At 35.4% G+C, this 26,130-nt stretch overlaps 1 protein-coding gene across 10 annotated transcripts; it reads right to left on the reverse strand.

Moving 5' to 3' along the window:
* Window positions 1–2,250: 2,250 nt before the first annotated feature.
* On the reverse strand, window positions 2,251–18,683 carry LOC132619165 (protein FRIGIDA-ESSENTIAL 1-like). 10 transcript variants are annotated; one of them, XM_060334116.1, is made up of 12 exons: window positions 18,263–18,681; window positions 17,520–17,597; window positions 16,816–16,932; window positions 16,088–16,237; window positions 15,829–15,939; window positions 15,535–15,663; window positions 8,792–8,959; window positions 8,489–8,684; window positions 8,117–8,340; window positions 6,683–8,010; window positions 6,526–6,587; window positions 2,251–2,387 (listed from the first exon to the last, which is right to left on the reverse strand). In XM_060334116.1, the coding sequence occupies exons 1-11, from the start codon at window positions 18,417–18,419 to the stop codon at window positions 6,555–6,557; spliced, it is 2,691 nt and encodes an 896-aa protein (XP_060190099.1). In that variant the 5' UTR covers window positions 18,420–18,681; the 3' UTR covers window positions 2,251–2,387; window positions 6,526–6,554. The 10 variants fall into 10 exon arrangements, with proteins under 10 accessions (XP_060190099.1, XP_060190106.1, XP_060190104.1 ...); XM_060334123.1 differs by lacking the exon at window positions 2,251–2,387 and having other exon boundaries at window positions 6,337–6,587; window positions 16,816–16,920; window positions 17,520–17,594; window positions 18,263–18,682; XM_060334121.1 differs by lacking the exon at window positions 2,251–2,387 and having other exon boundaries at window positions 6,337–6,587; window positions 16,816–16,929; window positions 17,520–17,594.
* Between the last annotated feature and the right edge of the window lie 7,447 nt (window positions 18,684–26,130).

A 26,130-nucleotide genomic window follows, 5' to 3' on the forward strand; every position in this document is an offset into this window, starting at 1 on the left:
TATGAAGAAATAAAATGCCTTTTGAACATATTTATAGGGCTTTGTTGCTTATATAGCGCCTAATCTTTAGTTGTTTTCTGTTTTCAGTTATAAGTTTTTCAATAATTTTTTTGTTTCTCCATTTTTATATTTGATCTATGTCAAAAAAAAAAAAAAGAGTTGTAGATTTAGTATAAAAATAATGTTTTACTCTGTCTGGAAAAATGACTATCATTTCTACTCAAAAAGTCATTAAATTAACTACCATATACTATTCTCAATACTGCTAAATATTTTTAAAATATATATAGAAGTGTGATTACCATCTAAGGGGTGTGGTAGGATGAATTCACACTTTCATCCTAATCGAAGGTTTCAGGTTTGAATCGTTGAAATAAAAAAATACAAAATACTAATTAGGAGCTCTTAACCCTTTAATGAGACATATGCGGTGTGAATATTAATTAGTTTATCATTAGGTTCTGAAAGTTACACAAAAAAAAATATAATGACTTAACATCAAATTCATTACTTATTTTATAAATTAAAATTGTCTAAATTTATATGAGTAACTTTAAAGAAAGTATAGAAATAAAATAAAAAAAAAAGTTTGAAAGAAAAGATAAAAATATGGGGATTTGGATAAGGATGAAAGTGGGACCCACAGAGGATGAGTAAGTTGTGGGTTACTAAACAAGTGTCAGTTGTCAGATTAAAATATTGTCCTATTCTTTAGTTTTATAAAATTCTTTATGGTCCATTTGAGCTTTATCATCATTTGATTTTTATGGATATCGATAGATTTGATTATCCCTAATTTTGTAACATGAACAAGTATATTGCTGTGCTGAAAGATGTGCACTAAGCTACACCTATAACATATTTCTAATTTCGTACCTATGTATAAACTAAGCCTAGGTGTCGAGCTGAGCAAATCGAGCCTAAATGAGCTTGTGATTAGTAATCCATCTGTTTTAATTTATGTGAATTTATTTGACTGGACATGATATTTAAAAAAAAAAAAAAATTAAACTTATGATGTTAAATGAGTCACTTATATTTTATGTGGCATAAATCATTACATAAAAGTAAATTATTTTCAAATATAGAAAGTGGTCATTTTCTTTGCACGAATTAATAAAAAAATAGGTTCATATAAATTGAAACGGTCGAGTATTGAACTGAACTTAATCGAAATTTGTCACCGTATAATCAAAGCTCAAGCTGAGCTGCGTCCTTATTGACTCTTTAATATTCGCTTCGCGCATAGTGATATATAAATTCTTATTCCATTTTAATTGAACATAATTTTAATAAAATTTCATATTTCTTAAAATCTTAAACTAAAGGTTTTGTGGGGTAGCATTTCGTTCAGGTAAAATTGAAATCATTTAAAGTCCATATGTGTTGGTCTCTGTGACACCAATTACTTCGTAATTTATTTCAAGAAAATTACATATCTCTTATCTTTGAAAACATTTGCTTTTAAACTTCATCGATTACTCTTAGTGACATAATTTTATGTCACACAAACGTCATAACATATTTAAGATCGTAAGTTGAAAAAGAGTTGTTCTTTCTTAAACTCAATATCTAGTTAAATATGATCACGTAAAAAACAATATATGGAGTAATTACTGTTGGCCCAAGCAGATTTCTCACGCCTCTGAATTGTTTAAATAGCTAAAACCTCTAAACTTGAACACCTATAAGACTTTGAGCTTAGTAATTTAAAATCATTATAGTTTACGTACCTATTAATTTAAATTTATCACCTTCTAGCATCTGATTGTTTGTTAACATCTATTTCGTCTCCAAAGCTCGTTACTTTTATTAATTCACAAAGCTTTCCACTTGAGATCTTTAGGCTTTAAAAGTAAAAATTTAATAAGATACATCAAGTGGCTAATGTACCTTATAAGCAGCGAACGTAACGTACCAACAAATTTAAACTCACTCTGAACTATCATACAAAATTAAAAATTAAAAATTAAAAATATAGATATTTATGTACAAAGTCCACACCAATGTTACTACAGATTATACATGCAGGGATACTCTACATCCAGAGACTTAAAATATTGGATCAGATTACTATCCACATACCTTAGCCAGAGAATGGCAAAGGTAAAGGACCAAAAGATATCAACACGATGACCATGCTCTACGAGTATCTTGCTCAGATCCTTCAAAAATGTCGTCGAATTTGCCAAAAATGGTGCTGGTTGTCACTCAGATCCTCCAAAACTATCGTCAGTTGTGTGTTGAATTCACCAAAACCTGCCATGGTTGTGCGTCAGCCCTCCAAAAGTTAGCCGTTTTGGAGGATCCGATGTGGATGTCGAGGCATTTGGAGAATCCGAGCAACATAACACAGTGATAACTAACGTGTATCAAAAGGCCCGAGTCTGCGATTATGGAACTTGCTTTAATACTGTGTAGCGAATGACGGCAAAAAGGATGTATAATAGCAAGGAAGGACGGACATCTAACAAAAAGATTAGATCTCCAAAGACAAATCAAGAAGTTCGTCCTCTCAAAATATAAATAGCAACTTATAGTTGGAACCTAACACACTAGAACAACTTTCAAAAGCTCAAAAAAGACTAGACAAATTCCTAATAAGCTATGCCTCTTAGAACGAACAAAACTGTTGCTTCATTCTAGTTGCTGCAAAAATAACAGAATCAATGAACTAAAGAGGATGCAATTAATCCCGGCATAAGTAGCAACTCTGAAACTAACATTTCTTAAGGGCACGACCTTCTGCATTAGAGAGCTATGTTACTCGGACTCTTCAAAGTAACACCGTGTGCGTGTTAGATCCTCCAAAAGTACTGCATTTTTAGAAATTCGGACACAAGCGCGGAAGCATTTTTGAAGAGTCTAAGCAACATAATCAGAGAGGACCATAGGGCTGGTCCAAGAGAGTGAACCTACAGTGGACGTGTACTAAAGGTAGTCATGGACTAAATTCATGGCACAGGAAGGATCTTTTTTCTTTTCTTTTTTTGATAACCATGGCACAACAAGGATGCTAGGCATGTAGCAGTATTTACTCTCACATTTCAATCCGGAGACCAACCTGCTGTATTAATTCCATAAACAGTACTCAAGCAGAGAAAGATAAGTAAAAAAATAAAGTGTGTATTATTGAAAAAGGGTACACGCCCTCGAGACAAGAATGTCTTTATACTACTGCTAGAATGAAATAAAAGGAAAGTCGGAACTATATGATAGTAATAGAATAATGAAGTAAATAAGTCTCAACAAACTTAACCAAAATTTCTCCTAGATGAGTCCAGCATACTGTATCCTGTAATGGTATTCAAGGGAGTTTGCACAACGTACTATTTGGTACGTCTGACACTATTAAATTTCAGCTTACGAATCAAAAACTTCAAATGAATAGGCAACAACTCACAAATGACATTAACAACTTAAGAATGAATTTACTCCCCGCTCTGTTTCAATTTGTTCTATCTTACTTTCCTTTTTAATCCGTATCAAAAAACAACCAAAAAACAAAAAAAAGTCTCTCTCCTAATTTAGCAACACTTTAATATCAACATTCCACATGCATGTTTATGACCACAAGATTAAAGGGCAGTTTGATACATTATACATATCTTTAGCTAATAATCACAGGATTCAAAAATCTTTTTTACTTTCTTAAACTCCGTGCACAGTCAAACTAAGACAAACAAATTGAAACGGAGGAGGTATTGAAGTTGTGATTCCAAATGGAATAAACTGATGTCATAGCATAGGGCATGCCACAATCAGCTGAAAGAGAGAATTCATTTTATTTCACAAAGGAGCCATTGTAGTCTTGTTTCATGGATGTTTTACTCTACCATTGCATTTCCTGGATTTGAGTCATTCTGGTCCAGTTCCATGTATCCGTTCCTAAAATCTCCTCTATCAACAACAACAACAACCCAGTGAAATCCCACAACGTGGGGTCTGGGGAGGGTAGAGTGTACGCAGACCTTACTCCTATCAAGGTAAGACGGTTGTTTCCGAAAGACCCTCGGCTCAATAAAAAAAAAACATAAAAAGAGATCAGATAAGGCTAAGAGATTCAAAGCGATATGGAAATGAAATAACGCAAGCGACACAGATAACATAGGATAATCAAAGCACAGGAAATAACAGATAATAGCATAAATCAGAGCACAAAAATTATACTGCGATAATGCGACTACTAATAAGATAGGATAACGAGACTATCTACTAACCTTCTACCCTAATCTGGATCCTCCAAACCCTCTTATCTAACGTCATGTCCTCGGTAAGCTGTAACTGCGCCATGTCGTGTTTAATTACCTCTCCCCAATACTTCTTCGGCCTACCCCTACATCGTCTGAAACCATCCATGGCCAACCTCTCACACCTCCGCACTGGGGCATCTGTGTCTCTCCTCTTCACATGCCCAAACCATCTCAATCTCGCTTCTCGCATCTTGTCTTCCACCGAGGCCACTACCACCTTGTCCCGAATATCCTCATTCCTAATCCTGTCACTCCTGGTGTGGCCACACATCCATCTCAACATTCTCATCTCGGAAACTTTCATCTTTTGAACGTGAGAGATCTTAACTGGCCAACACTCCGCCCCATACAACATAGTTGGTCTAACCACCACTTTGTAGAACTTGCCCTTAAGTTGTGGTGACACCTTCTTGTCACATAGCACTCTGGAAGCAAGCCTCCATTTCATCCACCCTGCCCCAATACGATGTGTGACATCATCGTCAATCTCCCCGTTGTCTTGCATAATAGACCCAAGATACTTGAAACTACTTTTCTTTTGGATGGCCTGGGTACCAAGCCTCACTTCCAAGCCAGCCTCCTGAGGTGCTTCACTAAACTTACACTCTAAGTACTCTGTCTTGGTCCTACTCAGCTTAAACCCTTTAGACTCCAGAGTCTGTCTCCAACCCTCCAGCTTAGCGTTAACTCCGCTACGAGTCTCGTCGATCAGGACTATGTCATCCGCGAAAAGCATACACCATGGCACCTCACCTTGAATTTGCCGCGTCAATCCATCCATCACCAAGGCAAATAAAAACGGACTAAGAGCTGATCCTTGATGCAACCCCATCACAACTGGAAAGTGCTCGGAGTCTTCAGAAAATCGCATTTTTCAAGTTAACCCGCTGAGAGCAAGCATATAGTATTCACTAACCCATGAAATGGATTACATCATCTAATATTCCAAGCTTTAGTTCTAATTGACACGCTCAAATATCGATACCAACAAAATTCAGGTGCTCATACAACAAGAAAACTATGTTGCTAATAATAGAGTAACATGCACTAAGGACCCCCAAACCCATCCACACAAAAAGATACCAAAGATCATAATCTGAAATATGCCACAGTTTCTATTCCCGGATACCTCACATACTACAATTAGTGTTCAGAGTTATACACACAAACATTACTCAGACGTTCTTTGCAGCGCAATGCAGACTGCAACATATTAGTAAAGAGGATAGTATAATTGTAAATTATACACAGGTAACCAGTTGGAAAATCAGAAAGGATCTTTAAGACTAACAAAATCATGGTGCAAATTTATAATTGTCTGTACAGTTTTAGCTTATTGGGTTCTTGACAGAAAGCATAGAGAACTCTACAAGGATACTAAACAAGGTATTCTTTCTCAAAAAATAATACCTATTTATATGTACAACCAACAACAACATACCCAGTGAAATCCCACATCGTGGGGTCTGGGGAGGGTAGAGTGTACGCAAACCTTACCCAAGGTAGGGAGGTTGTTTCCGGTAGACCCTCGGCACAAGGACACCTATTTATATGTACAACCAAATTCAAATAACCTTTTCATTGGCCCAAGTCCCCAGTAGAAAACTACTATTTGAAAATTGATCAGCTCTGTAGGCAATTTTTTTTTTCTTAGTGGATTTTCTTAGGCTGAAACCATCTCTAAGTAAAAGCCATAAGCCAATGGAATAGACCACAATACCGTTGTGTGACAGAAGAATGAAAAAAGAAGTTATTGAAACCTATGTGATCAGAGAATAAGAGAAAAGGTGAAGATATATTGATGACTTGATAATTTGATCAATAAATAACACCTATTTATAGGTGCCAAACACATACAAATATAATATTTGTCCAACGCGGGACAACATCTAGCTAAAACCCTTAACTTTAACATTCTAAACTGACACTCAATGCTCTAACAACCAGAACCACCAAGACCTATTTAGGAACTGCCATTGCTATAAGCCCAATGAGCAGTCACAATATGATAGTTGGCATACTTGCAAATTCTGCTGCAGCTATAACTCAGTAAACACAACGCAAAAATTTCAACCCATAAAGGTAGCAGAAAAGTTCCTATATAGAAAGACGAAATCCGTACACAAAATTAATGGTTTTCAAGTCTTCTGTCTAACCCTACAAGTAGCAAATTAGGCTCACAAAAATGTGTTTCACCAATTTGCTATTGTTGGCAATATTCTTAGCATAACTAACTTAATAATTTCAAGTTTTTCCATATATATCCACCTACCCCTTATGCTGAGCAAAGCTCATTTAATATTATCTGGATTTTCCATGTTTTTCCACGTACGCCTGCAAAGACAAATTACTTGTCAAATTAGAGACGAATAGACTTCACATGGACAGTACTCTTTACAGCATAAGTATCTTTTCGAAGCATGACTCACCTCAATGAGCTTAGCAAGTTTTGGCTGACATATGTCAAGATACTCTCTGATTGATTCAGCCGTACCAGGAATCTGATTGGGATGCAAAGAGTTGATAACTTTATCAACTGTCTTCTTAACTATCAACTTGTAAGAATCCTTACTCATGAGACCTTCACTCCAAGCTGGTTTTAATAGTTCTTTAATAAACTCCACAAGATCAGCATGAAAATGCTTCAAAACTCTCGACTCTTTGTTCACAGATCTGTCTGTCTTCCAGTCACTATCAATTTCATTTCCATGTCTGAGCCTCTCAGATTCTGATTGTGTCTTTTTCCGGGGCAAATGTAGTTTATCTGCTTTAGCGGATCTTGAATACTTCTCTTCTTTTGAAGAGGTTTTCATGTTTTCCTGATGAGCAACTGCTGTATCTGCTGTATCTGTTTCATTAGTAGACATCTCTTTCTCGGACTGTTTGTCAGGCAATATATCCTTATTGTATATATGACCAGAAATTGGAACTTTATTGGAGCTCTGTTCTGGACCCAAGGTTCCTGTTGAAACTGGATCAGCATTCGCCTGCATATGTTTGGTTACAGGCCCTCCTTTTCCAGAGAAAGAGGACTTTGAGGGCCCATCTCCTACGTTACTTTGATCCATACTATCACGAATAGGATCATATAGAGTTTCAGGACATCCGATTATTTGACTAAGCAAGAATGATGGTCGAAAAGGAACAGATGGCTCCCAATCGTCAAAAGACGCCATAGTTCTATAATCAGATGAGCATCGTGTGTCCCGTGATAAATCAATCCGAGAAAGTTCAGTTTTGGAACTAGGAAACGCTGAAGACCTATGCTGCAAAGAGGTGGATTTAGAAGAAGAATATTCTTGGGTACTATCCAAAAGCTTCTGATCATCCAGGGCATCTATGTTCCGCGAAGAAGAACAATGATGAGAAAACCTATCTACAGAGTCATTATAAACTCGCGAACCATGATTTTCGAACACAGACCGGTACCTCTTATAATTCATATTTTCCAAACCCGAGGCGTATGGGGAGACTACAGTATTTTGGTAACTGTCAGATAACAGGGCCGAGCTAAGCTTTCTATCATGGAGGCTATTCTTATGTAAAGAGCCATCTTTGAGTAATGGTGAAGAAGAGGTGCTACAACCAGCCAAGTACGGTTTACATCCAAGGCTCTCTCTTCCGACTTCTGGGGTGGACGAAGGTCCATCCTTACGCATATGCAATGCCTCATCACCTCTCAATTGTAGATGCTCTCCAGATTGAACTGCTGATTGTACTGAATCAGAAGATGATCTCTTGCCATTCTCTTCCAAACCTACAGAGAATAAGGCACCTCGTCCCAATTAGTTAAGCAAGGCTTTGCAGTATCAAAGTAAAGCACGTTAACAAATTACTATATAAGGACTATGGTTCGGGATTACCTTTGTCATCTGCAAGTTTGCTTTTTATCATTGTCTCATCTTGACCACCACCCTCCTTATCATGGCTAGTCACATGATCCTTTATGTGAAGAAATCTACAAGACTTCCCTTTGATGCACCAACCCCTGGCAAAAAATTCACATCTCATAGCTAGTCTTTTGCTTCCACCCCTAGAATCAGCAGCAGGGGACGAACTTCTTTCCCTTGTCTTGCGAACATCCAACCTGGAAAGACTAGATACCGTTAAACTTGGCTCTACTTAATCTATATGCAAAAAAACTTCCAGTAAGAGACATTCAAAATCAGCATAATAACCCAACTTCCAACTACAACGAAAAAAATCGAACAAGGCAACAGCAGTATAACTAAAACCTTGGTGATGTTTGCTTTAAATCGTCCCCTTGACCACCTCCTTCAGTAAGCTGAACACCAATAGCCACCTTGCCAGAAACATCACTCAACATTTCAGCATCCAGTTCTTCACCAAAAGGCTGGATTCTCTCTGTATTTGTTTCACCATCCTCAAATCCAGAAGCTTGGACATCAGATTCTATGTGGGTTCTTTTTCCTGCAAGAACTCCAAATGGATCTGTGTGAGTCTACAGAATACCATATACAAGTATCTTTCCTTCAAAACTAACCAGTGTTCCCATATGATATAATAAGAGTTCTCACCATCCATCCTCTCTTTTGTTTCATCAAAATTAGAAATTCTGCAACTGTCACTAGCACCTTCAATCAAAGGGGTATGTGGTGGTAAATTTGCTACAGGCTCTTGTTGAGTAGAAAAGCCTGATCTTAAGTGCTGTTCAAGCCCCAAAGGCTCCAGAACTTGGATACCATCTACAAGCAAGAAATATAACAATAAAGACTATTGCCACTGTAAATGTCTCCACCATAAAACACAAGCAAGCTCTTTGTGGCAGAACCTCTATGATTATCTACCTAGGAAGTCAGTCTAAACAGAAAAAAGGTTGTGTAATCTAAAAAGATAAGACTAAGGTCACAGGAAAGTTAGTGCACCCCAAAACGAGGACATCACACAACACAAAAGAAGGCACTTTAAGAAGATTCTAGACTCCTTTTTACTGTGCTCAATACACAAGTAAAAGTTGAAAGGAATTTCAACTAGACTCTGCACGTGAGTGATATTCATACCATGTTAGAAACAATGGAATCGACCTTTTATATGAAAAAACACCTTATTTTGTATGGTCTAGACACCAATGACAACGTCAGACACTATCATGTACCTTTTTTATTTTTTGATGAAGATCCCGTTTTCTCCTCAGACTTGAATCCGCGAATTACCCACCAGCCTTCCTGAATTCATACAAAATGTGCAGATTGTTTCCTATATTAGATTATTTGGTAACCCCCAAATTTTTATGAAAAGTATACCATCTGATAACATTGCTAAGACGCAATATGTTTTTCATGATTTATAAATATCAATTTCAAAAATATAAATATGTAGTACTAATGGTGTTATGTTCCCTCATTTAAAATTTATGTATTATCCCCAATTCCATCCCATTTCCTGAGTGCCTTGTTCCAACTGTTTGATGTTTTGTTTATTCAAAAAAATTCATCAAGTTTTGGAATTATCTCTCTCCCTATCATCTGGATTTTTCTGAACTTCAAATCCCTGTGAATATGTCATCTTATGTCCTGTCCTGTAAACCTGATGAGTCGTCATATCCTTTTGGCCAAAATGTTGTCGATAGTCAGAAAGGAAATTCTCAAAATATCATCATCACACCACCTATCCTTCCAAAATTTGAACTATTTCACTGCCAACTTTAAAAGTGATGTTGCCGCTAAGCTACATCTTTCTTCATGATATGTCCCCATAGTCCACATCCATAAGGCAATGAAATGTTTCTAGTCCCCCGCCCCATTCTTGTTTGTCGTGTGTTATCACTGTCCTCCACAAATCTTATATCCAATAGCTGTATCTCTAAAATCCACTTTCCTCCAGATCTATCACTCGAGCACACCTTACCTTTTAGAGATGTGATACCACCTTCCAGTTCATCATATGCAACTTTTTGTTCCATCTTTCGTATCTTAAAAAAGTTCCTTTGTGGCCTCTTCAACCTTTTGATACCACTAGTGCACATGAAATATGCTCTAGATCAATGTCTTCTTGCCTCATTTTCATACGTAACTCTTCTGCCACCCTGCTAGCATCTTCTCACCTTCTACAGTCACCAGACTGCAGACAAGACATTTCTCCTGTAATGCTCATAGCGGTAACCCTGAATAAGTCATTCGAGGCGTCTCATATTTCTGCAATTAAATGCTTGTGCTAATTGAATTTATTCGTCTCCACCATCGGGATGACCTTAGACTTCTTTAAGCTGAATCTTGAGACTGCTGGAGTCATAGAAGCACTTCTTCCAGATATGTAGATTGAAATACCTCCACATCACAAAACACAAAGGTCTCGTCCGCATAGTACAGAAGCTGTAATACTTACTTTTGCTTTACAAGACTGATATACGGAAAATTCAGATTTTGGAGAAAAGAGAATTCGCCTTCATTGAATGATGTTATCAGAAGGTGTAATACTTACTTTTGCTTTACAAGATTGATTTACGGAAGATTCAGATGTGGGAGGAAAGAGTATTCGCCTTCATTGAATGATGTCATCTCAATCATCAAAGCTGAATGAAGCTATAATAGAGTTATGTCTCACTCACACTGGTTGTAGGAATTTGAGAGTAAAAGTTTGAAACTAAAAACACATTAGCCTCCACTGCTCCAAATTCAGAAGTTGGGAGAACGCAATCTCGGTTCTCAAGCACGAAAAACCTTTGATGTACCTACCGCAATAAGCTCCGTCGTACCTAGGAGCAGTGTTGAAGCTCCATGGTAAACGCCAAACGGTGGAATAGAGGACTTTTAAGTGAAATACGACGAAGTTATGTGCATATGATCCATCCCATTGTAAAGCAGAAAGAATGATTCAAAGAAAAACATCAGATGCTCCTTAATTCATTAGAGAAGACTAGAGGTACTTCCACCTAATCAAATGAAAGAGCGTTCTGTAAACCGAGAAAAAATGTGGTAAATAGATTAAGAAACTTCAGACTTCGGAATAAAAGATTGACTATGAAGGTATAGCCAAGAAGACATTTTTTTGGTGAAGAGGTATAGCCAAGAAGACGTACCTTACAGAAGGGTAATAAAACTGGGGCAAGTACGGAGAACAAGGTTGCTGGTGAATGAAATACTAACAACAAAATAGATTATTGGTACATCGTGTTAGAGTGGGTTAGACTCTCACATTGGTTGGGGAATGGACTGGTAATCTGCTTATATGGACTTGGGTAATCCTCCCCGCATGAGCTATCTCTTAGGGTTGAATTAGGACCAAATTTCATATCCTTACATGGTATCAGAGTCAGGATCATCCATGTTGGTCTCCCGATCCACGCTCGGGCTGGGCCGGAGCGTGAAGGGGGGTGTTGGAGTGGGGTTAGAGTCTCACATTGGTTGGGGAATGGACTAGTGTTCTGCTTATATGGACTTGGACAATTCTCCTCTCATAAGCTAGCTTTCGAGGTTGAGTTAGACCCAAGTGTCATATCTTACAAATACCATGATAAGAAATAGAACTTGGGTCTAACTCAACCCCAAAAGATAGCTCCTGAGGTGAGGATTGTCCCATACCAAATTTCCCATCCAAGATCGATGTTGGAAATCTGAGAGCTACTTTATGTGAAAAGGAATCGTAGAATGAGAAACTACATTTGAAGTTTTGAACAAATTCTCGAGTATGTTTGGAGTCAAGCAAGTGATGACCAAGACCATATTATAAAATATTTGCAGCTTAAAAGGGAATGTGAGAATGAAATATAAAGTCAAAGATATGGAATTCCATACATGTATGTATCATAAGGGTTAGTTGAAGAGGAGTTGTGTCTATTTAAAATTCTCTTTTCTTCACTTTTATACTTATGGTGTCAACTGAATAATGCTCAAGACCATATCCCAGAACTCCTGGAGCTAGAAACGAATAGGGAGAAATAGGAAGTCAGATTATATGGAAAACCATTCATGTATACATCAAAAGGGCTATTTATTTGGAGAGAAGAGCAATGTACTAAACCCTCAGGGGTTGGCCTGGTGGCAATTGACTTGAGCCTTGGGGTGCTCCCTTTCAAGGTCTCAAGTTCGAAACCCGCTAGGTGCAAACAATTTCTGAGGGCCATCGGACTGGGGAAACCCTGAATTAACCGTGGTGCACTTGCGGGAAACTCCTTGCCGAGGGCCTGTGCACCCACGGGATTAGTCGGGGCTCAAAGAGACTCGGACACCCGTGGCTAATCAAAAAAAAAAGAGCAATGTACTAATTTAATTATAGGGAAAAGAGTCAAAAATACCCCTCCCGTCATTAAAGTTTTCGAATATACCCCATGTCTTAACGGAAATCCCCAAATCCCCCAAAATAACCCGATTCCATTTTCTAAACCCTCTCCATCATTTAAACCTGACCCAACTAAATGAAAAACCTACCTTTTTTGAACTTATCTCTCGTCAATATACTCTTTACCTTCCTTTCTGGAGCTTCATATCCAATATACTCTCGTCAAAACCTGTTGGTACTCAACCAGAATTGATTATTGATATGGAGCTTTGTAAAATACATGTTTTTTGAGCTTAAAATAATAAGGTCAAGGAATGGAGTTGAATAGTTTGTCTTGGCCGATGTGGTAAACTTTTCTGGTGATGTAATGTTAAGCCTGTGGGGATGTTAGCACGTATTTTTGTTAGTGTTAGCATAAAATAGTGTGCTTTCATGGGTAGGTTAGGAGTTGCCATTTAATCTGAATGTAAATATGGTTTGTTTTTGGGAAATTATAATTGCAGTGAAGTTTCAACATGCCCTTTGATTTGTCTTCTCTGAATGGTGTTACACCCCCATTCCCCTCCCCACACCTCCCTTTCTTTCGGTTTGCTATTCCTCCTAGACCTAGTTAAAGAGATGGGTACATGCTAATGACCTGATTTAATCATTAAGCACCTTAATTGTTTCTAAGTTCCTAACTTCAGTATATTGGTTAGCTGAACCTTGTCAAATGTGAAAAGCACTGATAAATGTCGGGTTTAAATGTAGGTTTTTTATTTAGTTGGGTGGGGTTTAAATGATGGACCGGGTTTCAAAAATGAAATCGTGTTACTTTGGGGGATTTGGGGATTTCCATTAAGACAGGGGTATATTTGATAACTTTAATGACGGAAGGGGTATTTTTGACCCAAATTCGTAACGGGGGATATTTTTAGCCTTTTTCCCTTAATTATATTATCTTCGCTCTATCTTCACTTTTGTTCTCAATTCTTGTCACCTAATGGGCGAGAATTTATAGGGCAGGAAAAGGTATCTCAAATCTTTGCGCCGAAGAACCAAGCAAAGGACTAGGTTAGGGGTCTTGAAAAAGGGAATCCGCTCATATCTTCACTTTGTAAAAGAAAGGTTGATGGTTTGGCATGTTTAGCTTTCAATTGAGAAAGACGGGAATTTGTGAAAATGGGTTTATTGCCCCATGTCTTACCTATTAAAATACGGAGGAACTTGTTAGCACAGATGACTTGTGTGCATGCCTTCTCCAGGATATGGAAAGGGGGTTCAGAAACACGCTGGTGGCATTAAAGGAAGAACTTTCATATCATGATATTCTTCATCAGCTCCCATCACATCCAAAATGGATGCTTCTTTTGTAATTTTGCAAAGCTTGTAACAGATTTCTATGTAAGGATGAGTGCAACAATGTGTGTATGTGATTTAGAGAATCTCTAGTTTAAGTAAACCCTAATTTGCCTTAAAAAGACAAATTATGCAATGTTAAAACGTAGTCCTGCCAAACAAAACAGAATGGTACATAAATTTCACATAGACAACTCTAACAAGTTCGGAATGGAGGCATAATTGTTGTTTTTTGTCCTTCCAAAAGAAAATAACTATTTTTTGTAAAGGCAGCAATGTACTGCTTTAGTTAAATACAACGGATTTTAATCAGAAAAAAAATCTATAGTTACATGTTCCTCCACAAAATTGGTAGATACGTTCTCTTTTTTTTTTTTTTTTTTTTTTTTTTTTTTTTTTTTTTTTTTTTTGGAGAAACTGGTAGATACATTCTTCTTATGCTTCAAGTGCCTCTAATTAAAAAAATTCAAATCTTTCTATTTGATTGCACTGCGACGATCTCACGAAATCTCCAAATTTAGGTTTTCAAGACCAATAAGTAGGTATCATACTCGTAGATTGGAGGTTATGAGCCTAAAAGGATTACAAATTCGATTGTGGCGTTTGGAATAGCATTGACAGATGCTTAGCTATTAGGAAAATTGTTGAATAACTCATTGAGGAGGGTAAGATCAACTTGAAGATAATTTCATCAGCCAAAAGAAAGAAAAGAAAACTAGTGTAGTAACAATTCTCATCCTTATGGTGCAGTGCTATTCTTTTGGAAAGATCGACAAGCAGTTCACGACACCTAAACAATTACTAGTGATGGTTTCTTCTCCTATGATTATACCTATTTTTGTAGCACATAATCTTCATATATCTTTTACAACTCCAAGCATATGGTGCTCGAGGTGGAAAAATCTCGCTTCACTTGAAACAACTTATGCTACCCATGATATTGGGCGGTATTCTCCCTTCAGGGTTTAGATAGTAGAACAAATAACGCCTGGATCTAGGTGTAGTTAGTTTAGCCCCTGGTAGAAAAGAACGAATCCATAAAAACTTGGGATCTTACACCATGCCGATGAGATTTGATAAATAGGGAATCGGTAGTTAATGTTGTAATTGGATAAGCTATCACGAATATGGCAGAAAAGAAACAAGGAGGCGGAGAAATATGTGACAGGGAGGTGGCGAAGTATGTGACAGGAATAATGGCTTGAATAAAATGAGTACATCAGAGGCTAATCGCAAGAAAGGCAAGTTTTAAATGTAAATTGATATGTTTCATAAAAAAGGGAAAATAATGCATACTCTTATTGCAATTTTTTTTTTCACGAACTGTCATTGGCTCTCTAAGTCCCCCTGCACACACACACACACACACACACACACACACCCCAAAAAAAGAACAAACCAAAAAGGAAAGGGCATAAAAAATAATAAGCTTGAATGAGAGCTTAAATATCAATCCCAATAAGACTTATAGTAGCAGAAGCACTTTTCTCCCTAAGGCAATGAATGTTCCATTTCTTCTCACAAAAATTACAATGATTCGGCATGTAAAACAACCAGACACACAATGAAAGTTAGATACTCAACGAAATAACAGGCAAACAAAGCAACAAGACATACAGAAAATTTAAACAAAAAACAAAATCACATAATAATGATTAACAACTTAAATATCAGCACACTGGAGTTGATAACACAAAGAACTCACCTTTTTGATGATCTACATTGAGCGGACTTAATCCTTGACCTTTTTGATGATCTACATCGAACGGACTTGATCCTTGACCTTTTTCTTCTTCATCTTGGACTTCTTCTTCCTCTCCCTCTTTCTCCTCTTCTACAAGAAAGTAGCAAAGCAAAGATATTTAGATACATAGTTACATACAGACAATTAAAAATAACAAGAAAGTAGATACTCAAATATCATATCAAAAAAAAAAAAAAGTTCACATAATAATGATTAACAACTTAAATATCAGCATAATGGACACAAAGAACAAACCTTGTTGATCATGTACATTGAGTGGACTTGATCCTTGACCTTTTTCTTCTTCACCTTGTATTTCTTCTTCTTCCTCCTCCTCTTCCTCTTCTACCTCTTGTTCTACCTCTTCTAATGAAATAGCAGGCAAGCAAAGCAAAGAGACATACAGACAATTAAAAATAGCAAACCCAAGTATTATTTCAAAAAAGGAAATTCACATGATAATGATTAACAAGTTAAATATCAGCATGCTGGACTTGATAACACAAAAGCTAACCTTTTGGATCATCTACATTCATTGGAATTGATCCTTGATCTTTTTCTTCACCTTGTACTTCTTCTTCTTCCTCTTCCTCTTCCTCCTCCTCCTCTTCCACTTCTTCTTCCTCCTCCTCTTCCTCTTCCACTTCTTCTTCCTCCTCCTCTTCTACGAGAAAGTAGCAAAGCAAAGAGATATACAGACAATTAAACCTAAGTTTTATTTCAAAAAAGGAATTCACATAATCAGAATACTAGAGTTGATAACATTTCCTCTTCTACAAGGAAGTAGCACAGCAAAGAGATATACAGACAATTAAACCTAAGGTTTACTTCAAAAAAGGAATTCATGTAATCAGAATACTGGAGTTGATAACACAAGTAAGGAACTTTTTGATCATCTACACAAATAATAACTTTCTTCAAGAATAAGGAAAATCCTTTTCAAGTTTGAATTTGTCATTTGGAATCTGATGTCTTCTACTTCATATTTATTTAATATGAAAATTTGCCCCCTCTTTTTTATATCATTTCTTAAGTCCCATAGGTTTGATCTTGACCAAAGAGGAAGTGGGTTTAATAAGCCATTCGCAACAATCAGATTTTCGGCGAGGTATAATTAAAGGCTCTATGCGGGGCTCAAAAGCGCAAAACAGTTATTGGAAACTCTTTTAAGCAAATGCGCATTCCCCATTAACAATTTAAATATCAGCATACTGGAGTCGATAAAAAAAAAAAAAAACTAACCTATTTGATCATCTACATTCAATGGAATTGATCCATCACCTTCTTCCTCTTCGCCTTGTACTTCTTCCTCTTCCTCCTCTTCTTGCTCTTCTTCTACCTCTTCTTCTACCTCTTCTTCTAATGAAATACGAGGCAAGCAAAGCAAAGAGACATAAAGACAAATAGAAATAGCAATAAAGTAGATACCGAAGTGTTATTTCAAAGAGCTTATGGTCAAAAACACACCTCAGTTATCGCTTTTTCGCAAGTTTCACACCCCAACTATCAGTTGTTCCCTTTTCCTACTTGAACTATCACCATTTACGTAATAAAACACACTTCCAACGACTACCTGAAAACCCTAAACCTATCACGTAGGAGAATGGAAGAGCTGATAGATTAAGTGTGTTTTAATACATAGATGGTGATAGTTCATGTGGGAAAATGGAACAGTTGATGATGATAGTTGGAATGTGAAACTCGCGAAAAAGTGATAGTGTGTTTTTTACCATAAACTCTATTTCAAATAATAATGATTAGCAACTTAAATATCCGCAATTAGACAAAAGCGCTAGTGATTTCTTTCCATCTGTCCCAACCTTGGAGGACAGAATTAACTGGTGAAATTACTCGAGAAGCGCGCAAGCTGGCCCGGACACCACGAATATCAAAATAAATCAGCAATTCAGCATAGCATACTAGAGTTGATAACACAAAGAACTAACCTTGTTGATCATCTACATTCATCGGAATCGATCCTTCACCTTCTTCCTCTTCTACCTCCTCCTCCTCTTCTACCTCTTCTAAATGAAATAACAGTCAATCAAAGAGCATATAAACAATTTAAAATAACAAAAAAGTATATATCCAAGCGTTATTTCAATTTTAAAAATTGATAAACAACATAAATATAAGCAATTCAGCAAACTAGAATTAATAACACAAAAAAAACCTAACCTTTTTTTATCATCTACATTCACTGAAAGACCATACACACAATTAACAATAGCAATAAAGTATATATCCAAGTGTTATTATTTCAAATTAACAATGATTAACAATATAAATATAGCAATTCAGCATACTGAAGTTCATAACACACAAAAACAAAAAAAAAAACAAAAAACCTAATTGATCATCTACATTCATTGGAATAACAAGCAAAACAAAGAGCATACACAGACAATTAAAAATAGCAATAAAATAGATATCCAAGTGTTATTTCAACCAAAAAAAAAACTGATTAACAATTTAAATATCAGCAATTTAGCATACTAGAGTTAATAACACAAAAAATTAACCTAATTGATACTGATTCTTCTAAAGAGCATACACAGACAATTAAAAATAGAAAAAAAAAAAGTATATATCCAAGTGTTATTATTTCAACTAACAATGATTAATAACTTAAATATAAGCAATTTAGCACACATGAGTTGAAAAAAAAAAAAAAAAAAAAAAAACGAACCTTCTTCTTCAACCTCAATTTCTTCTTCGACTTCAACCTCGATTTCTTCGTATTCCACGTCATCATCTTCTTCTTCTTCTTCAACCTCAATTTCTTCGTATTCCACGTCATCATCATCCTCCTCTTCGATTGATGGATCAACCGCAGATAACGGCATTGGTGGTGGATGACAGCTATACAATGAACGCACCGATTGAGTAATTGGTTTGTGATAAACTTGCAAAATTGGTTGAGTAAAATTGTTACTTCTTTCTGTTATATATATTGGTTTGTTTTGTCCCAGGAATGGGATTTATTAGGGGTTGTTGTGATCATAGTACACATTAGGTAACAGGTAAGATTATTAAATTTTGTTTGCCAAAAAACAAAAATGGAAAAAAGGTAGTTTCAAAGCTAAAACCAAACACCAGGGTTTTTATTAGGTAATACTAGGTTCTTAAAATTGTGTTGTTGTTTGTTTTTATGATTTTTTTTTTTCTCGTGTTTCTGTTCTACTCTTTATAATACTCTCTCTGTTTCAATTTATGTGATGTAATTTGATTTGATACGAATTTTAAGAAGGAAACACTTTTAAAATTTGTGTCTAAAATAAGTTATAGATATTTGTGTGGTGATAAGGGTAAAAAGGGAAGTTTTCAGTTAAATTATTTTTAAATGTAGAAATGTATCATTATTTGTAGGACAAACTAAAGATAAAGTGTATCATATAAATTGAGATAGAGAAAATAAGATTTTTGAAATGTGTGATCCAACTGATTTGTTTGTTATCACTTGCAAAATTGTGTGTACGTTGTTGTTACTTCTTTCTCTTATATATATTGTTTTGTTTTGGAATGGATTTTGGGATTGTTGTGATCACGAAATAGATTTTCTCAATACGTAAGATAGTAATAATAAAAATAAAAAAAAAATTACCACAAATGAAAATGGGAAAGAAGATTTAAAGCTAAAACCAAACATCAGGGTTTTCATTCGTAATACCAGGTTCTTAAAATTGTGATTTTTAAAAAAATAAGAATAAAAAAAAAAAAAATACGTAGGGGAAGGGGAAGGGAAATAAGGGAGGCATTACAGCGTGGAGTGTGGTATTCGAACTCTCACCAACAAGATAAAAGTCCAGGTAGTCAACAACTGAGCTACTAAGTCCCTACTAAATAAATTGTGATTTGTTTGTTTTTATGATTTTTTTTTCCTCATGTTTTTGTTCTACTCTTTATAATACTCTCTCCGTTCTGATTTATGTGATGTAATTTAACTTGACATGGAATTTAATAAAGAAATACTTTTAAAATTTATGTCTAAAATAAGTAATAGATATTTGTGTGATTTTTTTTGTTTCTACATGTTTTTAGGGATGTTTTTGTTCTTCAATGGATTTAGGGATTGCTAAGATCATGAAATAAGATTTTCTCAATATGTAGTAAGATAGTAGTTATTTTTCTTACCTTTCAGTTAAATTTTGTTTGCCAAAAAAAAAGAAGGAAAAAAGTAGTTTCAAAGCTAAAACCAACCCACAGGGTTTTATTATATCGTGATTTTGTTATTTATTTCCCTTAAAAAACTGGGTTTGTCCTGCAAATGGAATTAGGGTCTGTTTGGAAAGCCACCTGATAATTGAAAATATGTTCGTTTGTCCTAACATAATTATAGAAATAAAAATTACTCTCTCTGTCCCAATTTATGTGCACTTTTCGCTTTTCGAAATTCAAACTGCATGAACTTTGACCAATATTTTAAAATGTATTTGTTCATCAAAATGATATGAGAAAAGTTGCAACTTATACTAGAACTTTTCATGTAATTTTCAAATATATAAATTTTAATATTAAGTTAATTTAATCCAATTTAGCTTCAAAGTTTAGTCAAATTGACTCTCGAAAAGTGAAAAGTGTCACATAAATTGAGACGGAGGGAATAATAATCAAAAACATTAAAGTTAATATTTGATATATATGTGTGCCTTTATAAATGATATTAAATTAGATATCTAAGATACATATTGTTTCTAAAAATAATTTTAATTAATAATTATGATTAACATCATAAAAACTATTTGATATATATTAGGTACAGGTAAGATAATTAAATTTTGTTTGCCAAAAACAAAAAACAAAAAAAAAGTAGTTCAAAGCTAAAACCAACATCAGGGTTTTATTCCTAATACCAGGTTCTTAAATTGTGGTTTTGTTGTTTTTATGATTTTTTTTCCTAGTGTTTTTGTTCTACTCTTTTTTCGCTTTAATGGATAATCAATTTTATGTTGACTTGTAGTTACGAGATAGTTACAAAAGTTGTTAGGCTGATAGATAGTAAATTTTGGAGTCCGGAGCTTAAAGGGTATAAAAATACACGGTATTTACCAAAACGGAATGACCAAAAATTTATATACCAAAAGGGGTATATCGTGGGCTGATCCACGATATACCCCAAAAAAAAATTCATCTGACAACCAAGTCAACGAAAAAAAAAAAAAAATTGTATAACGTGGACTGATCCACGTTATACAATTTATATTGTATAACGTGGATCAGTCCACGTTATACAATTAAAAAAAAATCCAGTGTTTTACAAAATAGGAGTCCGGAACCAAAATGCCCGAAGTGTTTTTTCCATACTTAATTTGACTAACGATTAGTCGTTTGTCAAGACTCCGAAACGTCAATAGTTTATCTAGAACCTGATATAATTTTCTGCGTACAATAATGTAGGCCCAATACATCAAGGATACGTAGACGTTCGGATAGTCATTTTAGGGGTTGAAAAGGTGCCCGAAGTAAGTTTTGTTTGAAAAACCTTAGTGAGTTTTCCATACTTTGACCAACGATTAGTCGTGTGTCAAGACTCCGAAATGTCAATATTTTATATAGAACCTGATATTTTTTTCTGCGTACAATAATGTAGGCTCAATACATCAAGGATACGTAGACGTTCGGATAGTCATTTTAGGGGTTGAAAAGGTGCCCGAAGTAAGTTTTGTTTGAAAACTAGTTGTAAAGTGGTCAAACTTTAGATGGTCATAACTTTGCGCTCGGACGTCCTTTTTACGCGTGTTTTTTTTTTGAACTTGCATATTTTTTCGAGATCTACGCGGATTTGGCCGAGCCTATTTCTGAAAAAACACCTTTTATCCCATTCAATTTCAATTTTCCCCCAAATTGGCATGAAATTTTCAGATTTATGTACTTATAAGATGATGATACGCAATAGATTTCAACGTAAAAATCCCGGGGTAATGTAGCTGTGAATGTCAATTTCACTTCTGTGGTTTCAATTTTTGAAAATAAAGCTGACTAATTTTCTCGACATATAAAGTTGATTAAAATAACCTTATAGTCAAACACTAAGTTTTTTCAAACAAAACTTACTTCGGCTTCTGGAGCGCGGGCTACAACTAGAAGGAGGAATGAAGTGTAGTACGTGCAAGCAAACAGGTCATAAAAGAATCGCTGCCCCGACAGAAATCAGTAGTTGTTGTTGCTTGTTGGTTTTTATGTTTTTTCTTAAGTTGTACGATCGTTGTTTCCTTATGTAATCTTCCAAGAATATATAACATGTCTTGTACCGTTTAAGAGTTAGTATGTAATTTAACATTTACTACTCAGTTAATGTGTGACGTTTATTTAACTTATATTTTATTTTTTATTTCTGTTCGCATATATAACACATTTAATTATTGCATGTGTTAAAATATTTATTTGAGTTAATCATGCTTTAAAAAATAAAAAAAATCAATAAATTTTTTTTATTAAAAACATAACCGAATATGATTTAAATTTAGGCAACGTCTTACCAAGTATTTGTTAAACGAGATAAAGATTTTAATTGTATAACGTGGACTGATCCACGTTATACAATTAAATTTTTTTTTTTTAATTCTTCGTTGACTTGGTTGTCAGATGAAAAAAAAAATTGGGGTATATCGTGGATCAGCCCACGATATACCCCTTTTGGTATATAAATTTTTTGTCATTCCGTTTTGGTAAATACCGTGTATTTTATACCCTTTAGGCTCCAGAACCGTAAATTTTGTATTAGCTTGTAGTTACAAGAAAGTTACAAAAGTTGTTAGGTTGATGGATAACAAATTTTGTATTAACTTGTAGTTACGAGATATAGAGTCTGTTTGGATGGGCTTATGCCTATAAGCTGTTTGCAACTTATAAGCTAAAAAAAATAAGTTGGGGTAGTCTAACTTATTTTTTTTTGGCTTATAAGCTGTTTTCAGCTTATAAGCTACTTTAGATAAGCTAAGTCAAATGAGCCCAATTATTTTTTTGAGCTTATTTTAAGCACAAAATGACTTTAAGATGGCCAGCCAAACACTCAAAAAAGCTGAAAACAGCTTATAAGTAACTTATACGCAACTTATAAGCCAATCCAAACGGGCTCATAGGCACTTAGTTGTTCGGTTGATGTTGGAGGGCATTAGTTTTATGCGTTCTCCAAATTTGTATGTAATAACAAAGAAAGTATTATAGTACAAAATATTTTTCGATCTGATAAAATAAAAGTACATGAAATTGCATCATAACGAAAAGTAGCATATTTGGCTAAGGCATTAGCAAGATCTTATGTCTCGTTGGGAGAGCATGTGTAAGTCTCAGATAGCTCAGTTCAGTTAATAATAACCTGTAATTAGTAAAAAGATAAGAATAAGTCGGCAATTTTATATTAAGTATAGTGGGGATACCTGTAAATCGACATTGATTTGCAATGGCAAAAGGTGTCTTTCTTTTGATAACTATAATCTAACTACTATGACAAGTATCTCAGGCTGAAGTGTAGAGGTATGAAGAAGGTGTTATGGAGTATCCAAGGATTCAATCCTCTTGATAGTTTTTAAATATGTCTTATATGTCATCGTGGTAATTTTGACTTTAGTGAGAAACTTCGTTATTTATTTGTCAACATGTTGTGGTGATGGCTTCCAATATTTAGTAGCAGAACTATGTAGGAGCAGACAAGTAGGAAAAGGGGGTGATGAGTAGGGTATTAAATTCTATTGTTTCATGTAAAATGGTGGTTAGAATGACATGATCAATTTTATAGATAAAGTCATTATTATCCTGATTAACCAAATGTGTTAAATGCATGGGAAGAATAGGATGACGGTATCTAAGGGAATGTAATTGTATATAAATTATTAGAATTTGATACAATAGTGATACATAATCTAATCAACGATCTTGAAGTTGTTGGATTAAAATCGAGCATCGTTTATAGTGACTGAATCTTGTTTACATTAAAGAAAATTGTGAGGAGTAGTTTCTTCCGTTGTAGTAAAAAAATTGTAAATTGGTGGATATGATCATGACATTTGGCATAAGGTTGCTTTGGTAGGCATGCAATCCTGACATAGAAACAAAGTATTAAATTTTTCATGTCCGGTATTTCCAAATTCATTCAGTGTGGTACAAGTAGGAACAGTTCTTTTGGGTTTGAGTAGTGTGTGAGATAATCTTGATATGTGAACTTAGTAGAAAATCTCTGAAGATGTGGCTTTCTAGCGACACGAGTTAATAGAGGGATATGATTTTGATACTTTCTAATGTCACTCCAAATAGAGAGACTCTTTAAAAGTCAAGATTGTACAGACATGATTACATGCAGTTATATGATGTTAGTAGTAAGCAATTATGTGCATGTACTAAAGTATCCTAGATAGTGTATACCAAGCTTGTTTAAACGACTGGATTACTATGACGGTTATTTCTAAATTACACATTAGGGTTAACAGATTCAATTTCCCAAGTCGGAATATTCTTATTTCTGGTTCACTCCATATAATCAAGTAGAATCGACTTAGCTAATTTACGCAATCGCAGTTCGACACTTCAAGTTAGAATCAAGACAATAGAGCAAGAATCAATAATTGCGACCACCAATGCACAATTAAAAATTAACACAATCATAACAAACTTAATGTTAGAAACTCATATGATTTTACAAACTATAGTTGTAATATGATCAAAGTAAAGAAAATGCAAAATATCAAAGAATAAGGCATAATTAAATTACTAATTGAAAGATTAAAGTTAACTCTATGAGGACATCTCTCTCCCTTGAGATCAAAAAAGGCCAAAGATAGTTGTATTTTCGAGTTCCGAGATGATAGGTAGCACAAAATAACCTAAATTTATTATTTTGTAATCACTAAAACATTGTTTCAAATTTGCCCTCCGAATTGCAGCTCGGTCAAGATTTAGTCAGTGGGGTCTGTACTCTACAAATTTATTGTGAGTGGACTTCTGAAATGCAGCCCGCGCTATAGGATTACATATCGCACTTAGACATTGCAGTCCACGCTTAGGCATTTGTTGTCCATATTCGATAACTACGATAAATAATATGCAACTTTCTAGGTTTTTTAGCTTTAGTTTTTCTCCATTACGTTTATTAAAGTGTTTATAGAAAAGGGTCAAATGTACCCCTGAACTTTCATTTATTGTTTATTGCTGCCCTCCGTTATACTATTTGGCCAATTAAACGTTGAGCCACGTGTCACCATCCCAATGACTCAGCCTATTTCCCCCTATAATTACGTGTCACCATCCCAACGACTCAGCCCATTTCCCCCATAATTACGTGTCACCATCCCAATGAATCAGCCTATTTCCCCCTATAATTATACCTGAATTAAAAATACCCACCGTATCCAACCCGTTAACCTTTATTTCACCCACCCCCTTAACCTAATTAACCCCTAAAATTCATTTCACCTCTCTCTAGAATATACACTCCTCGTTACCGACCTCACCCACAACCCCACTTTCAACCTTGTCGAGATTTTAACGAATTTGTCATGCCCTAAACTATGGCCTAGGCGTAATACGGTACTCGGTGCCTGACTGCATGTGACCGAGCGAACCAACTGGCTGGCTGAATCAACATGTGACATCAAAACATACTAAATGGAAATAATACTAACAAATGTTGATCTACTAAGAGTCTGTCTGAAATATCATAAATGTTGAAATACTTAATAAGCCTGAAAGTCTGAATAAGTAGCTGACAAGGCTAGCACAAAAGCTTCTAAACATCTGATTGACTAGACTATAGTCTACAAAGCCTCTAAAGAGTACTGAACTACTAATTGTTTACCGGGATAAGGCCCCCAGCATACCTCACTGACTGAACTACTATAAAGAGTGAAAGTATGGCAATGCCCCGAAGGAACTGGGGCTCACCAAGTAGCTGATACGAGAAGGTCCTAGCAAACAGAATCGTCAACCTGTAAATCGTTACCTGCATTGTGAGATGCAGGCCCAGGGCAATAACAGGGGACGTCAGTACATTTGAATTGCACTGGTATGTAAAGTAATTGAAGAAAGAACAGTAAGTATTGAAACTGAACTGATAACTGATAACAAAAATAAGAAAGTAAAGATATGAATGCTCCCTGTTCAGAATAGGGAACCACCTGTTTATCTGAGTAAATAATTTGCGTCCTCAGGCCCAATATATATGTGTGCACAAGCTGCGGCCTCAGGCCCAAGTATACGTATACATAACTGTGGCCTTAGGCCCAATAACACAGGTGTTCATCATAAGACAATTTATATAAAAGAACTGAGAATCATGCTGAAAGATACAACACTGACATACTGGGCAATAATTCACTCAAACATGTATTCATGAACTGATTGTGAGAACTGAAGCTTTAACTATTTATAAACATGCTGAGTATTCTAGACTGATACTCATGGGTATCAAACACAAGTCTATATTGATTACGTACTGAGCTCACAACATTCGGAATGAAAGTCATGAATGAATTATAAACTGGAGAATAGAAGTTCTGCAACTATTCAAGGAACTAAGCTTAACTCTATTTCTGAGGCAATTTGTAACGTTGTAAAAGAACGTGG

This window comes from Lycium barbarum, chromosome 11 (genome assembly GCF_019175385.1).
Source record: "Lycium barbarum isolate Lr01 chromosome 11, ASM1917538v2, whole genome shotgun sequence".
Taxonomy (NCBI): domain Eukaryota; kingdom Viridiplantae; phylum Streptophyta; class Magnoliopsida; order Solanales; family Solanaceae; genus Lycium; species Lycium barbarum.

Coding starts and splice junctions, on each gene's coding strand:
- LOC132619165 (XM_060334116.1), bottom strand. CDS start 18,419: ATGCCGTTATCTGCGGTTGATCCATCAATCGAAGAGGAGGATGATGAT. Junction 8,960..15,534: donor CAATGTAGATCATCAAAAAG/GTGAGTTCTTTG, acceptor TCTTGCTTGTAG/ATGGTATCCAAGTTCTGGAG. Junction 8,685..8,791: donor AACAAAAGAGAGGATGGATG/GTGAGAACTCTT, acceptor GAGTTCTTGCAG/GAAAAAGAACCCACATAGAA.